This window comes from Cherax quadricarinatus, chromosome 54 (genome assembly GCF_038502225.1).
Source record: "Cherax quadricarinatus isolate ZL_2023a chromosome 54, ASM3850222v1, whole genome shotgun sequence".
In the NCBI taxonomy this organism is placed as follows: Eukaryota; Metazoa; Arthropoda; class Malacostraca; order Decapoda; family Parastacidae; genus Cherax; species Cherax quadricarinatus.
In genome coordinates this window covers 7,743,755-7,758,667 of record NC_091345.1, presented here as the reverse complement: position 1 = coordinate 7,758,667, position 14,913 = coordinate 7,743,755, and the positions used below count along the sequence as shown (strand labels likewise).

Here is a 14,913-nt window from a genome sequence, read left to right as displayed (position 1 = left end):
GATCATAACCCCCCAACACCTTGTCCCAGACTGTTGGTGTTAGACGTGCCCAGTTAAAGTTCGCAACACAGCCTGGCTGATCAGGAACCAGCTTGAAAAACTTGTCAGGTTAGTTCCTCCTTTATTATGAAGGGAGAGTGATAATGAGTGCATTAAGAGAAGTTCACAGGCATTTAAGCCTGTGAACTTCTCTTAATGCACTCATTATATCCCTGCTTTAAATTTATTGGAGGTATTTTGCACTCTCAGCCGAGTTTCTGGCTCTCGTTAAACTTAATTTCAGTGTTCAGATTTCGGTCGATTTCCTCCAGATTTTTTCAAATGTAAATTACGATTATTGAAAACAGTTGCTGTAACCCCACTCCAGAAAAATAAGGTTGCAGAAAATCAGTCACAATGATATGAAGAACAATAGCACTAGTGTCATACAATAAGGAAATATTTAAATGTTTTGAAAAACAGTATTGTTGAACACAAGCCAGACTCAAAACATGGATATAGAACAGGTCGCTCCTGCCTTTCACAAATGCTGCACCACTCTCACATGATCTTCAGTGCACCGAAAGACAAAGAAAATGCATATGTATTATGGAGAGACTTTGCAAAAGCCTTCGACAGGTATGATCATGATGGAAAGCTCTGTTCCCCATGGCATGGTACTTGTGCCGGTCCTTTGCTGACAACACTAGAATATGTATGAAAGTGCCATCTGTTGATGGCACATCAAAACTTCAAAGTGATATAAACCATTTCTTTCAGTGGGTAACAGAAAACATGATGTTCAATTAGAAATTTAAAAAACTGGAACTGAGAATAAAACAAATTGAAGGCACTCACTTGAGAAGATGATTATACCGACCACAAATCTGTGGTCGGTTTACTTTTCTTCTGTGATAAACCAGCGATTGGTATACTTTGGCTGTGTGACAAACCTGCCACTGGTTTACCTCAGCGTTTAGACGAACCTGAGAATAGGCAGTGATAACTGGCGCACCTGTGGTCAGTTTTTACTACTCTCTTGGGCAATCGGTAATGAGCAAACTGGAGACTTGGTCTTCAGGTCTCTACCAAATGCATATATGATCAGGACTCTTTCCTGTCCGTTCCAGGGAATACATCCCAAGTGCCCTAAGGCTTTTCCATGAGTTTAGATGTTTTATTGAATACGTTATTGTTATGCTTTGGCTTCTCTCCCTATGTTTCAAAACAGGCATTCGTTTGACCTCTCCTGCATTTGCCTCATTGTGTTCTGTAAATGGTAGATCCTCTAATATTTAATAAAATCTTTTGTGTGCTTCTTTCTTTCTAACAGCTGGTCTTTTTGTGCTTCGTATCTTGTGTTTCTTGCGATTTCTTCACTCTTTCCATATATATAATCAGTTGGAAATTGTCACCATGGATCATCATGTTATTCCCCTTCGTTCACTGGAAGACTTTTGCGAAAATATTTGTAATTTTAAAGAATTTCTCTTTTCCTTAGACGCGATTTCATACTTATTTTGGTATCGCACGCAAAACATGATACCAAGCTGTGGTTAGACCGTATACTTAGTAATTATTCTCGTATATAAATCACCATCAGCAGCTGCATAGATAGGTACCTGACCTAAAATTCTTGAAAATAAAACACCAAATATTATTCTTGTTTGAGATGTCAACTTCCCAAATGTAAAATGAAAAATTATAGACAAGAGCATTGTACCAAAAATAGCACTGGGCGTAGCCAACAAGCTCATGCCAGAGAACTAAGACTACGAAAAACCATTAGATTGCATATCCTACTAGAAATGAATATACAATAGATTTAATCTTCATAAACAGTGGAATACAGCAACTCTGATCATATCCTCATTCAAATGAAAACAAGATAACTGGTGGGTATGTTTAGTAAATTGAATTTCAAGAATCCAAGACTTGACTGGGATGAAATAAACGTTAAACTACCAAACATTCCCTGGCAAACCATCCTGAGCACTTTTGACTCATAACATTGTATGGCAGAGCTGAATGCAGAAGTGTCCTGTACAAGGCCTGATTAAAAAAGTCATTCTGTGAAAACCTAAAAGGAGGCCAAATAAAGAAAGATAAAGTAGGGGGCTTTACAAAACAAGGAAAAGGTTACTGAACTATTCAGGAAAATAGGAAAAAACTGTCAGTATTGACCCTTAACTCAAAAATGATTCATGCACCAATGACGCGCAAGAGTTGATGGAAAACTTGAGACCAGCACGAATCAGCGTTCATTAATGCGATCGATGTCATGAAAATTGAAGACCCAGATAATTTCTTTGCTACCTTCACCCACTATACATTATATCTGACAGTACAAATCCTTCAGATCTCTTGAAAAGTTTATCCATACACACAACACCTGGATCTGGTTTCTGGACTTCGATATTTATAAAGTGCAAAATACCATTTGTTCAGTGTCTTTTGGAGGAGTAAGTTAGTGTTCCAGCAACCTTTCAAGAATGTACGTTTGTGTTGCTAGTCTTTCTGGTCGGACAGAGTTGTTGCCAGTGTACCTTGGCTGTGGGATAAATCTTCCCGTGTTTTTACTTTTGTCTCATGTATCACACGTGTAATTTTCCCCCCAGAAGTAAGGTAATTTTCCCCATCCTCATCTTGCATGAACCGCACCTTGAACGACTTGTTCTGACAAGGAGAGCATTTCACTTGGTGTAAGTGGTTTCATCAGAAGGTAAAGCGATTCAGTGAAGTGAATTGGAAACCAGGATGGGGAGGTGGAACGCAGAGAGAAAGAGGAATTAAAAGTAAATAATGACAGAGGAAATTAGAGTAGGGTGAACGAGGGGAAATGTGATTGGGAATTAAAAAAAAAATACTGAGAGGCGAGTGGATTAGGGGAAGATTTTGTTTGTTGGAAAATTCTTTAAGGAGGCAAATGAGCGTTGAATTGTGTTTATCACGTAAATTACATCTTTTGTTCCCAAGTCTGGGATTTATGATTTTCAGTAAATATACGAGCGCATCGTAAGTTATGCAATACAGTCGCAGAGAGGCGATCTTAACAATGCAGGACATGCCACAAGGGGATGGAAATCTTTAACTCTATCTTTCGCACTCGTGCGTCGTCAGCTCTGCAATGTTTCAAGACAGCAACAGCTAGGAGGGGGAATTCTTTGAGGCATAGTGTCATGGGGCATCACTGATACCTTCTGCCTTGCCTCGGAGAATTTCCCCTCCGATCTGTTGCTGTCTTACAACATTTCATAGCTCCTGACGACGCTCGAAAGTGCGATAGATCTAGAACTAAAGATTTCAATCCCCATGTGGCCTGTTCTGCATCGTAAGTTGTATATAACAGAACTGTTTTTTTTTTATATTCCTGACACCTTCTCTAGTATTTTTTGATTGCTAGGGCAAATATGCATGTGACGGGATTTTTAAGATTAGTTTCTGCAGTATTTTTTTTAAAATGTATCTTTGCCTCTCATGAATTTCGAATGTGTTTGTAAACCCAGAGCCCGACCTTGGGCCAAACTCGCCTGGTGCTTACCGCCTGGGCTTTGCGCCTGTCATATGTTGAGGAAAGCGTCAGCGGGGCTGTGGGATGGAAGTGGAGATGGCGGAGGCTGCGGCATGGGCTGAGATATTGGTAATGTTAAGTCCTGGTTGTAGGGGGCGTGGCTGGGCGGGGCGGTGACGGGGATGGCGAGTGCCTTCAAAACACGATTATTATCAGTATATCTGAGGCTGGATCACTGTGATGTGAAGATTGCTTTTGCTGTACTACCAACCCCATTCTCTCTCTCTCTCTCTCTCTCTCTCTCTCTCTCTCTCTCTCTCTCTCTCTCTCTCTCTCTCTCTCTCTCTCTCTCTCTCTCTCTCTCTCTATTAGTCCCAGTTATTCTTCCTTCATCCCTCCCTCTCTCTTTCTTTCGTCCTGATTTATTCTCCCTCATCCCTTCTATTCCATTCTCCTTCCTGCCTTCCACCTCTCTCATTCTACTCCTCTCATCTCCCTTTCCCCCACCAGTCTCTTAACCCCTCGCCCCTCCCTTCCCTCCAATCTCCCTCCCCCTCCTCCACTCCCTCCACTAATTAAGGCTCCCTCACACTCGCCAACAAAACTCGCATTTTTTTCTTTCACTCTGGCGGAAACTCTGGCGTTCGCCCCAACTTGATTTTGTTTTCTCTCACGATGACCAAAACTTTCCCACGCTCGCTGGTATATTCCCACGCTCATTATGAATTGTTTTCCCGCGAGTATCGCACGCTGCTGCCGGTTCCACGGCGTTCCGCTCACCTCCGTAAAGTTTCGTTCGGTTCCTAGGCCTTGTGGTCCAAGCGAACGACGATATATGAAATAATGGGAAATTTAATTACGATACCAGAACGTGTTTTGTTTTTGTTTCTGGGTTAAATAAATATAAATTTTATCATAATATTAATTGCTAAGCATATTTTTTTTATTTGAACGTTTTTTAATTTTATTTTTTTGCGGATTTCGTAACGAAGGTGAAGCGGTGACGGTGACACTTGACGTTGGTGAAGGGATACATGAAGGGTAATTTTAGGGGTCAGCGGCCCCGCGGCTCGGTTGCAGATCAAGCCTCCTGGTGGATCCAAACCTGATGGACCAGACTGTTATTTTTGCCAGCACGCATTGCAGTGTATGAATCACCGTCCGGCTGATCAGGCACCGATTCGATAAACTTGTCAAGTTCCCTCTTGAAAACAGCCGAAGGTTTCTTGATAATTCTCCCATATGGAGGGAGAGCGTTGAAGAGTCTGGGACCCTCTCAAGTGTACTCGTCGCGCCCCTGCTTTTTATTGGATGTACTCTACACCATCTGACAAGTCTTTTATTGTCATACGGAGCTATTTCGGTGTGCAAGTTTGGGACTCAGTATTGTTGGATGAACTCTTCATTGAAAGTTGTGCCACCAGTCTACATATCCTACATGTTCAGTGGAAGTGGTGCTAGCCTTTCCTACCGCCATTTATATATATATATATATATATATATATATATATATATATATGTATATATATATGTATATATATGTATATATATATATATATATATATGTATATATATATATATATATATATATATATATATATATATATATATATATGTCGTGCCGAATATGTGAAACTGGTCAATTAGCAAGAACTCATTTAAATTTAAGTCCTTTCTAAACTTTTACTTTATGCGCTTAAAGATATATTTTTTCATTAATGTTAATGTAAAAATTTTTAATTTTGCTCCAAAAGAATCTTAGAAAACTTACCTAACCTTATTATAACAAGAACAATTTACTTTAGGCTAAAGAAACTAAATATATTTTAGGTTTGTTTACAGTAATTTAATACTAAACAAACACAGTGAAATATATTTTTTTCGTTAGGTTCAGAATGATTTTGGCGAAATTATTGCATACACAAATTTTCGCTTGTCCTATATGGCAAGATGAGCGTTGCTATTTAAGCCAAGATCGCAAGTTCTGCCTATTCGGTACGACATACATATATGTATATATATATATATATATATATATATATATATATATATATATATATATATATATATATATATATATATATATATATATATATATTATATATATATGTCATGGCGAATAGGTAAAACTTGCTACTTTGGCTTAAATAGCAACGTTCTTGCCTAATAAGGCAAGCGAAAATTTGTGTATGCAATAATTTCGCAAAAAAAATCATAATGAACGTAACGATAAAAATATATTTCATTGTGTTTGTTTATTATTAAACTCTTGTAAACTTGTCTAAAACATGTTTAGTTGGATTAGGTTAAATTAAATTAGGTTATGTAAGTTTTCTAAGGTTCTTTTCATACAAAATTATTAATTTTTACATTAACATTAAAAATTGTATATCATAAATTAAAAATTTTACCTATTCGGCAAGACATATATATATATATATATATATATATATATATATATATATATATATATATATATATATATATATATATATATATAATTATATTATATTATATTATGAATAAACAGAAGGGTGGACGAGGGGCTTGAACCACGGTCCGTAAATCAACCGGGGTTCGAGCCCATCGTCCGCTCTTCTGTTTGGAGAGACAGACACAGACAGACAGACATCCGGACATCCGCTAAATCACGAAGCACTTCGGAGAAACCTCATTATTCACGAGAAACACGACTTTAAATATAAGAGAAAAATCATCTGAGAGAGAGTAGCGGCCACGACCTTGAAAGCCAGACTTAAAGTGATAGATCGTTGAGCGTGTACTGGCCTAGCTTTACACGCCGGGGGTCGAGTCTTGGCACCTGGCTGTCACACTTATGCTTTGATCTTGAGCCTTATCTTACTTCTAAAACTGTGTTGAGTTCCCCTTCCAACACTTCTAGAACCAGTTTAATCCACACACTACATCACATCATACTTCATCACATCCCTCCGAGTCATGAGAGTTGTTTTCAATCTCTATATTTTTTTCATATCCTCATATCTAAAACACACTGTTCCTATTCACCTTATCAATTATTTAATTGTTCTCCTGTTCCTCTCTTCTTCCAGAGCTGTCAGGATTAGTTTCTCTAGTCCACACTTAACGCTGAGACTAGTCTGGTTGCATATTTTTAGCGGAGGAGAGATACATGTTAATATATAACTGGAAAGTGCTGGAGGGCCTTGTCCCAAATCTTCACACTGCCATAACAGCATACTGGAGTGAGAGATATGGGAGGAAGTGCAAAATGCAGCCAGTGAAAAGCAGGGGCGCCGTGGCACAATAAGGGAACATTTTATCAACATCCATGGTTCTAGACTATTCAGAATCTTACCAGAAGATATCAGAAACACTGCTGGGACAAGTGTAGAAGTCTTCAAGAGGAAACTGGACGAGTATCTTCACCAGGTGCCAGATTAGCCAAGCTGTAATGGATATGTGGGTCAGAGGGCCACCAGCAGCAACAGTCTTGCTGATCAGGCAAGCACCAGACGAGCCTGCCAAGGCCGGGCTCTGGGAGTAGAAAAACTCTTGGAACTCATCAAAGGTATATCAAAAGCAAAGTTTCTGAACATAATTGTTGATGTGGCACTCCGTATTGCCTCTACGTTTTTAAAATGAGAAGAACAAACGTTGTGTACAGATTCGTAGACTTCTTTATTAAGGTGGGTAAATAAATAATTGGTAAACAAGGGGGAAAAAACGCCAGGTGGTATTGCGGAAGGGCAGGGAAGAAGATAATTCGAATGAGTGAGGGGGAGAATGGGGTCATGTGTGGTAGTTGAGTAGAGGTTTGGGAGATAGAGGTGTAGGAAGAATTGGGAGAGGTAGGGAGGTGAAAGTGTTGAAGTCCAGGTGATAGATGATGATGATATCAACGATGCTGGCTCACCGTGATGCTACTGCACCCTCTGTGTAGCAATGTGTGGGAGATGAGTGCCAGGGATGGCACTTGATCGCCAGTGATAGACTCTTTAGGAAGGGCTGGATTTTTTCTCTGGCTGGAGAATTCAAATAATAGAGGATTAATATAGTCATTGTTATTATCTACAGGAGTTTAAGGGAGGTGGAGCGAACTGTGTAGCCTTTGGTCTCGTGTCTTAATTTTCCCCACAAACCGAAGGGAAAGTGACCTATTGTATCTCTTTTCTAGCCCATATTAAAAGGGAAGTAAACTCGTGTATATGTGTTTACGAAAGTTGAGTCATAGCTCCTGGCTCCACATCTTATCCAAAATAGACCTAATTTTAACAATTTCTGGCCTGTACGGCCCGATTATTATTATTATTTAGTAATAATAACAGTAATAGTAATATCATTATTAATGAAATCATGTATGTTGTTTGTCTACCCATCTCACTGTCTAGTGGGCTCCATTCATTAGTCTCGCTGAAAAAATATTTCATAACCCCATCTGATTAACTGACAGTCTTATGTCCCTTACTCTGTTCAGCTCTCTTACCCGTATCATGCCAGTGATCGAGTTCGAGGGTTCTACCCTCTCATGCCAGCCACAAGCCAGGCTTCATTGTTGATTATACACCCAAGCTGTTGCTGTTAGTGGCCCACTGGTCCCCGTGGTCATCACAACCCTTGCTGGTCTGGTACTTGGCGGCCACGGTGGTATAGTTTCCTCTTGAAACCTTCAACATTTGATTCTCTGGTAATTTGAGTTATGAAAATATTCTTTCTCATCCTCCTCATCTTGTGTGTGTGTATATTTATGCTGATACACACATTTTGAATCTCTCTGTATATAGACTGAAAGGTGGCCATTTCTAACTATATATAATGAGAGGTGTGTATCTGTTAGTGTGTATTTACTGACAGGTGTGTATTTCTCGGGGGTATATTCACTGAGGTGTGTATCTCGATGTATATATACGCTCACAGATGTGAATACACTGAACGGTGTCTAACTTTCGGGTATATATCTCGCCTGTATATAATTATATACACTTGAGACTTTTCTACAATTCCTATTTTAAAGGTCAGGGAATTCAGAATTTTAAGTGCAGCCTTAATAATTCTCCGGTTGTCAATAGGCTTTGAACTTAACAAACAATAATAATAATTATAAGAATAAGAATAATGTCATAGTGTATTATCACGACTGTCGACTCTCACTACTGCCAGATGATTAACAATCATCCTCACCATAAGTCATTAATTTCCATCATCTATTACGGCAGATATTAACCACCATTATGATTCATGGCCATCAGTCTCCTTCCATCACCACTGTCAACACTAGCAACCTCATTGTTTCTACTTGCTAGTGTAGTCTTGATAAGGCTGGTGTGGTAGTAACCTAATTTGTTTCTCTGCCTCCCTTAGGGTGCTGAAGATGAGAATGACGCCGCCCTCTCCCCCGCTGATGCTGGTGGTGCTACTCAGCGTCATCTCCCTCGCCTCAGGTGAGTACTCTTACTCTCTCTCTCTCTCTCTCTCTCTCTCTCTCTCTCTCTCTCCCTCTCTCCCTCTCTCCCTCTCTCCCTCTCTCTCTCTCTCTCTCTCTCTCTCTCCCTCCCTCTCCCTCCCTCTCTCCCTCTCTCCCTCTCTCCCTCTCTCCCTCCCTCTCTCCCTCCCTCCCTCCCTCCCTTCCTTGCTTCCTCCCTTTCACTCTCACTTCCTTACTGTTTCCTCACAATTTAGAAATAATTGAGCTCTTTGAAGAGGTGTAATTCTCCCAAGAATTATCTCTTCAAGGAGAAGGGGGAGGCCTGGATGCTGGTGAAGAGCTCTTGCTCTTGATCCAAGGACTTGAAGCCACTCTCTTCTTTCTCGGATGAGACCCGATTGCCATTTAAGGAATGAGAGGCAATCGGGTCTCATCTCGCTGATAATAATATACATCATGTAATGATAATTACAAAAAAATGTTGTAAATAAATGGCTCTACATTAGTGAAAAAATTCAGTTAGCAAAAAAAAATTTCTTAAGCGATATAATTGTCTTGAGAAGTAACTTGGAAGAATAATGCTAGTGAAGTAGAAGTGTAGAGCAGGAAAAACAAACGTACACTAATGTAGATAAGGAGGGAAGGAATACTAGGAAAGGTAGAGGCAATGAAAATAGAGGAAGGCGTGAGGATGGAGGAGAGGGTTGGCACACGAAAGAAAAGGGTGAGAAGAAAAATAAGAAAGTGGGAAACTGAAGAAAAGACGGAAGAGAGGGCAGGGCAATAAAGAAAAAGAAAGAGGAGTAAGAAAAAAGAGACGGCATAAGAGAAAAAGAGATGAAACAGACGGCAAGGCGACAGAGAGTGAGAGAGAGCAAGAGCAAGGTGACAAAGAAAGAGGCCAGGGAGATTAGGGGAGCCGTCGTGGAAGTAAGTCTAAGTGTTGATTTACAGCCAAGAATATTGAGTCGTGAGCACACATTCAAGTTTCCTAATTAACCGGAGCATATCTGTGTCCCTCCCCTCACTCCCTCCCCTCATCCATCTCACTCCTTCCCTCCACTCCCTCTCCCCCTCCCTCCCTCCAGCAGTCCCTTCGCAGTCCCCTTGGCGAGAATTTTTAATAAGCCTGAGATGTTGGTTCAGAAGAGGCGACTACCTGAGCACTGACCCGTCTTGAGAATGTAATGTCCGGTGGAACTTCGCTGTTGGACGGTACCAGTGGTGGATGGTGCCAGTGGTGGATGGTGCCAGTGGTGGATTGAACCAGTGTTAAACTAGTGGTGGATAGTACTATTGATGGATGGTACTAGAGGTGGATTGAACTAGTGTTAAACTAGTGGTAGATGGCGCTGTTGATGGATTGAACTAGTGGTGGGTGAAACTAGTGGTGAATGGTACTAGTATGAGATGGAACTAGTGGAGATAGTACTAGTGCTAAATGCTGCTAGTAGTGAATGCTATTTAAGGTGGATAGAATTATTGGTGGATAGTAACAGTTGTGAACGAAATTAGTAGCCAATTGTACTAGTGAATGACACTGTTGGTAGGTTGCACAAAGTGTAAATGAATGTCTCAAATCACTACAACTGCACTCACTCGAACACGGTCGCGGAAGATGTGTAAAAAAAATCACACCTAGAAAGTACTGGTTGTGAAAGCTGTGTGGGAGTGTGAGCCTGAAGCTGAACAATCGAAAGACGTTTCCGGGGGTCAATGACCCCTCGGCCCGAGCATCAACAGCCTAGTTAACCAGGCGGTTAACAGGGAAACATGGCTCCAGGCTGGCTGAGGGACTGATCACCTCGTATTGCCTCTTCACGGCATTCTATTTTGGATTGAGAAAAACAAAACATTAACGATGTCCAAGAACTGCACATGCAATTTTTTTTCAACATTTTGTACATTCTTCCACTTCGGGAGTTTTTAATAGTCTTTGAACTGCTGGGCAGTCGTAACCGGGGTAATATATACAAGTACAATGACTGTATTCACATATTCAGCTTTAATAAACAAAACTTTGACTGTATTATTTGTGGCGTTAAGTAACTTGGTGAAAATAAGTGCGTCTTCAACATACATACCTGTAGCCGGTTTCGAGGGTTCTGCCCTCGCAGCCTGGACCGTGGTCAGGCTTCCATGTTGACTGCTGGTCCTTCTTGTAATCTGGTTATTCGGTCGCATTTAAAAAAAGATTGCACTCATGTTTGCAAACATAATTCCTAACAACAAAATACCGTTTCAAATTACGGAACGTCCTAAAACTCACAGACCAGTGCGTGATTTGTTTGCAATAATATTATTACGATTTTGAGAGTCAAAATACCGTTTATTATTAGTCTCCCCACTGAATCAAATACAATTTTGCAGTTTTTACAGAGAATGGCACGAATAGACCGGGGAGCGTAACAGTTACTAAACATCATCGCTGATGTAGTAGAAGTTTAGGCAGTAACCCTTGAAAAACAGAATTTAGTCATTGTATATAAAAAACCAGAATCCACCTCCAAGAAATCTGAAGAGAAGATGTTAACCCTTAAACTGTCCGAACAGATCTATGTTCACATGCGTAGTGCTCCAAAAGTATATGTACGTTTTTTTACATATTTTCAAATATAACAAGAAAAACGTATATCAAAGTTTTTTACACGTTTTCAAATGTAAAAAACAAAATAAAAAGATCTACGTTTTTTTTACATACTTTCAAATGTTGAAAAAACGTAGATCTACGTTTGGACAGTTTAAGGGTTAAAAAAAAAAATAGAGCTCTGTCTAGAAAACCTCTCAAACCCGGTCCCAAATATCTTGTTACTTGATGATTTCAAATAAAGACATTTAAAATGGAAGAATATAATAAATACTGCAATAACAGAATGCCAGGAGCCATTTCAACTGAGATCTAGCACAAATAAACTATTAAGTTTCTGCAATAAATTCGCCTTAAGCCAGCAGATAGCGGAACCGACCAGACTGAAAAATACGCTTGACCTTATATTCACAAATAACGAGGATCTTGTCAGTAAACTCTGACCATTAAATAATTTAAGTTTAGACCTGCATAAACACTAGTCTTGAGCAGCAAAACAGTCAAGAGGCTGTTTTCACGAAAATAAATTTCAACGGTAACATTAACTGGTGTCGAAACTCTCGAAACTCATCAAAAGACCTTTGATTATACGAGTGAAACTTACGCTAACGACAACAGAGAAAGAGCGAAATACTGAAGTCGTAATACGACTTTAGTGACCCATAATCAAACAAAAGATCGACTATCCACATGAATTCATGAACGATACTCAAAACTCCGCCAACGTCCACAAGATTCCTCCACTCGACTTGGAACAAAAACAATAAGAATACTGGTTGTAGCCCCACTATGCAAAGGTGGTAGCAGAGTAGTTGCAAATAAAAGACTATGTAGACAGACAGCACTTATATCCCACAATATTAAAATCTTCGAAGAATTTGAAGACGCAAGATTGCTGATCACATGGATTCACAACAGTTGCTGAACCAAGGGCAGGATGGCCTCATTGCAGGTCGTTTCTGCCTCACAATTATTGGCCCATTACGTAATCTAAGATGTACTGGAAGGCAAGCAAAATGCTGATGTAGCGTAAACAGACTTTGCAAAAGCCTTCGCTGAGTGGGATCATGGTGTAATGGTGCATTAGTGCAAATGGAATATTTTGAAAAGTGAGCAGATGGAGTTTTAATCTGACACATAAAAAACGAAAAGTAATAGTGACTGCCACATTGTAAAGCGCTCTTCCTCAAGGCAAAGTTCTTGCCCCCAATTCTCTGTCACATCCTCATATCTGGCATAGACAAATACATAAACCTTAGCACCGTATCGTCAGTTTCAGATCATACTAAATTGTTTAAGAGGCATCTGCTGAGGACAGAAAAAAATATGATGTTCACTGAGAACCACTCGATTTAGCGAAAGAATAATGTGTAAGATTTGGGAGCGCTACTATCTGAAGATCTCACTTTCAAGAATCACAACAATGTAATTATCACAGCCGCTAGGAAAATGATAGGCTGGAAAGTTAGATTTTTCACAAGGAGAGGAGAGAAGCCAAGCCAATGATGACTCTCTTTACGACACTTGTTCTCTCTAGATTGGAATATTGTTGTACTCCTACATCCCCTTTTAAGGCAGGCGAAATTGCAAATCTGGAAAATGTACAGAGAATCTTCAGTACGCGAATGAACTCAATCAAACATCTAAATTAACGGGAATGGTTGAAGCCTCTCGAATTATACTCCATGGAACGCAGACGAGATTCCTCATATTCTATACTTGGAAAATTCTCGAGGGACTGGTTCCAGATCCGCTCATAGAAATCACTGCCTACGAAAGGAAGAGGCTTGGCGGACGGTGCAAAATACCCTCAATGAAACGAAGTGAAGGGACCAAGGCTTTTTGTTCTAAGACCTTCTGTAACTGTAAAAAAGTGAGTTATCTTTAATTATTTGTATTATTCTGCACCCTGTTCCTTCCATCTTTTTTTTCTGTCCCTGCCCCCCCGTCTCTACTCCTACCAGCCTCTGGTGACTGGCTCCTGTCCCTGTCCCCATCCCCCTACTCTGTACCTACCAGCCTCTGGTGTCTGTCTCCTGGCCCGAGGAAGATGGTAAGTAGCGCTGGCTCAAGGCCTCTCTCTCCTGAGCTCCAGCTTGAGTCTGCGTCTCTTATAGTCTGCTGCTGCTTCAAGTACTCTCTGATTCTCTTCCACCTAATGGATTTTTTCTGCCTCCGGGGCGTTTGTCTGTGTGTGTGTGGGTGTGTGTGTGTGTGTGTGTGTGCGTGCGTGCGTATCCTTGGCTAGCTGCACTTGCTTCAGCTGTCTTTGCAGGGGTTGAGTCATAGCTTGAATGATATATGTTAATGGTTGTCAAGTGTTGGCTCCTAGCTACCACCTCTTAAATTACAGTTGCTGGCATTATTACCTCCTGGCATCTTAGGCTCTATCATACCTACTGTTTAAACTGTGTATTGCGTTAACCTTCACTAGTGTTGATCTGGGATGGATGGCGATGGCTCGAAATCGACTACCTGAACAAAACACCACGACAGTCTGCAAGAAAGAAGAAACTTTGAAACTGGCGATGTATCAGGTCATGATGCCCGGTATACGTCACACTTTTCACAACGCCACTCATTACATTTTCTAACCAGAGAATCTTACTGCGCAAGTTCAGCTGCTCAATAATGTTGTTAGGTAAGACACATATGCAACAGTTAGGTATCTATATTATGAAACGTTTCGCCTACACAGTAGGCTTCTTCAGTCAAGTACAGAAAAGTTGATAGAAGCAGAAGATACTTGAAGACGATGTAATCAGTCCATCACCCTTAAAGTTTTGAGGTGGTCAGTCCCTCAGTCTGGAGAAGAGCATTGTTCCATTGTTTCATACTATGGAACAATGCTCTTCTCCAGACTGAGGGACTGACCACCTCAAAACTTTAAGGGTGATGGACTGATTACATCGTCTTCAAGTATCTTCTGCTTCTATCAACTTTTCTGTACTTGACTGAAGAAGCCTACTGTGTAGGCGAAACGTTTCATAATAAAGATACCTAACTGTTGCATATGTGTCTTACCTAACAACCTGTCGGTATTTTATACCATTTTAATGTTCAATCTGCTCAATAATGCAGTGAACTGCCTGGGGAGTTCATTAGTTTTCCGTGTATTTTCATTTTTACACCTGCATCAGTTATACCTCCAACCACTTTGCTTGCCACAAAAATGGTCTTGACTTATCGATTTACCAATTATACAGTATTATTATTTTTTGTAATAGGTTTAGAAGGGCGCAACAATAGGTTTAGAGGGCCGCGGGTTGATCACCCCCGACCTAACCTAAGCTAACCTTACTCATTAACCAGGAGGCCTAGTTAGACAGGGCCGCGGGGGCGGGGGCGGTGACTGTGGGAATCATCAGCAGATAGTCCATCGTCACTGCTACCATTAACAGCAGATTAATAATAAAAATAATAACTAGTATC

The 14,913-nt window shown here is 40.3% G+C and overlaps 1 protein-coding gene across 7 annotated transcripts in view; it reads left to right on the top strand.

Moving 5' to 3' along the window:
* LOC128699070 (uncharacterized) overlaps window positions 1–14,913 on the top strand; it is a gene marked incomplete at its 3' end in the record, with an annotated part of 618,513 nt that overhangs the window by 297,901 nt on the left and 305,699 nt on the right. For all 7 annotated transcript variants that reach the window (XM_070096571.1, XM_070096570.1, XM_070096569.1 and 4 more), the window contains 1 exon segment: window positions 8,831–8,910. In XM_070096571.1, the coding sequence (XP_069952672.1) occupies window positions 8,841–8,910 (70 nt within the window). In that variant the 5' untranslated portion in view covers window positions 8,831–8,840.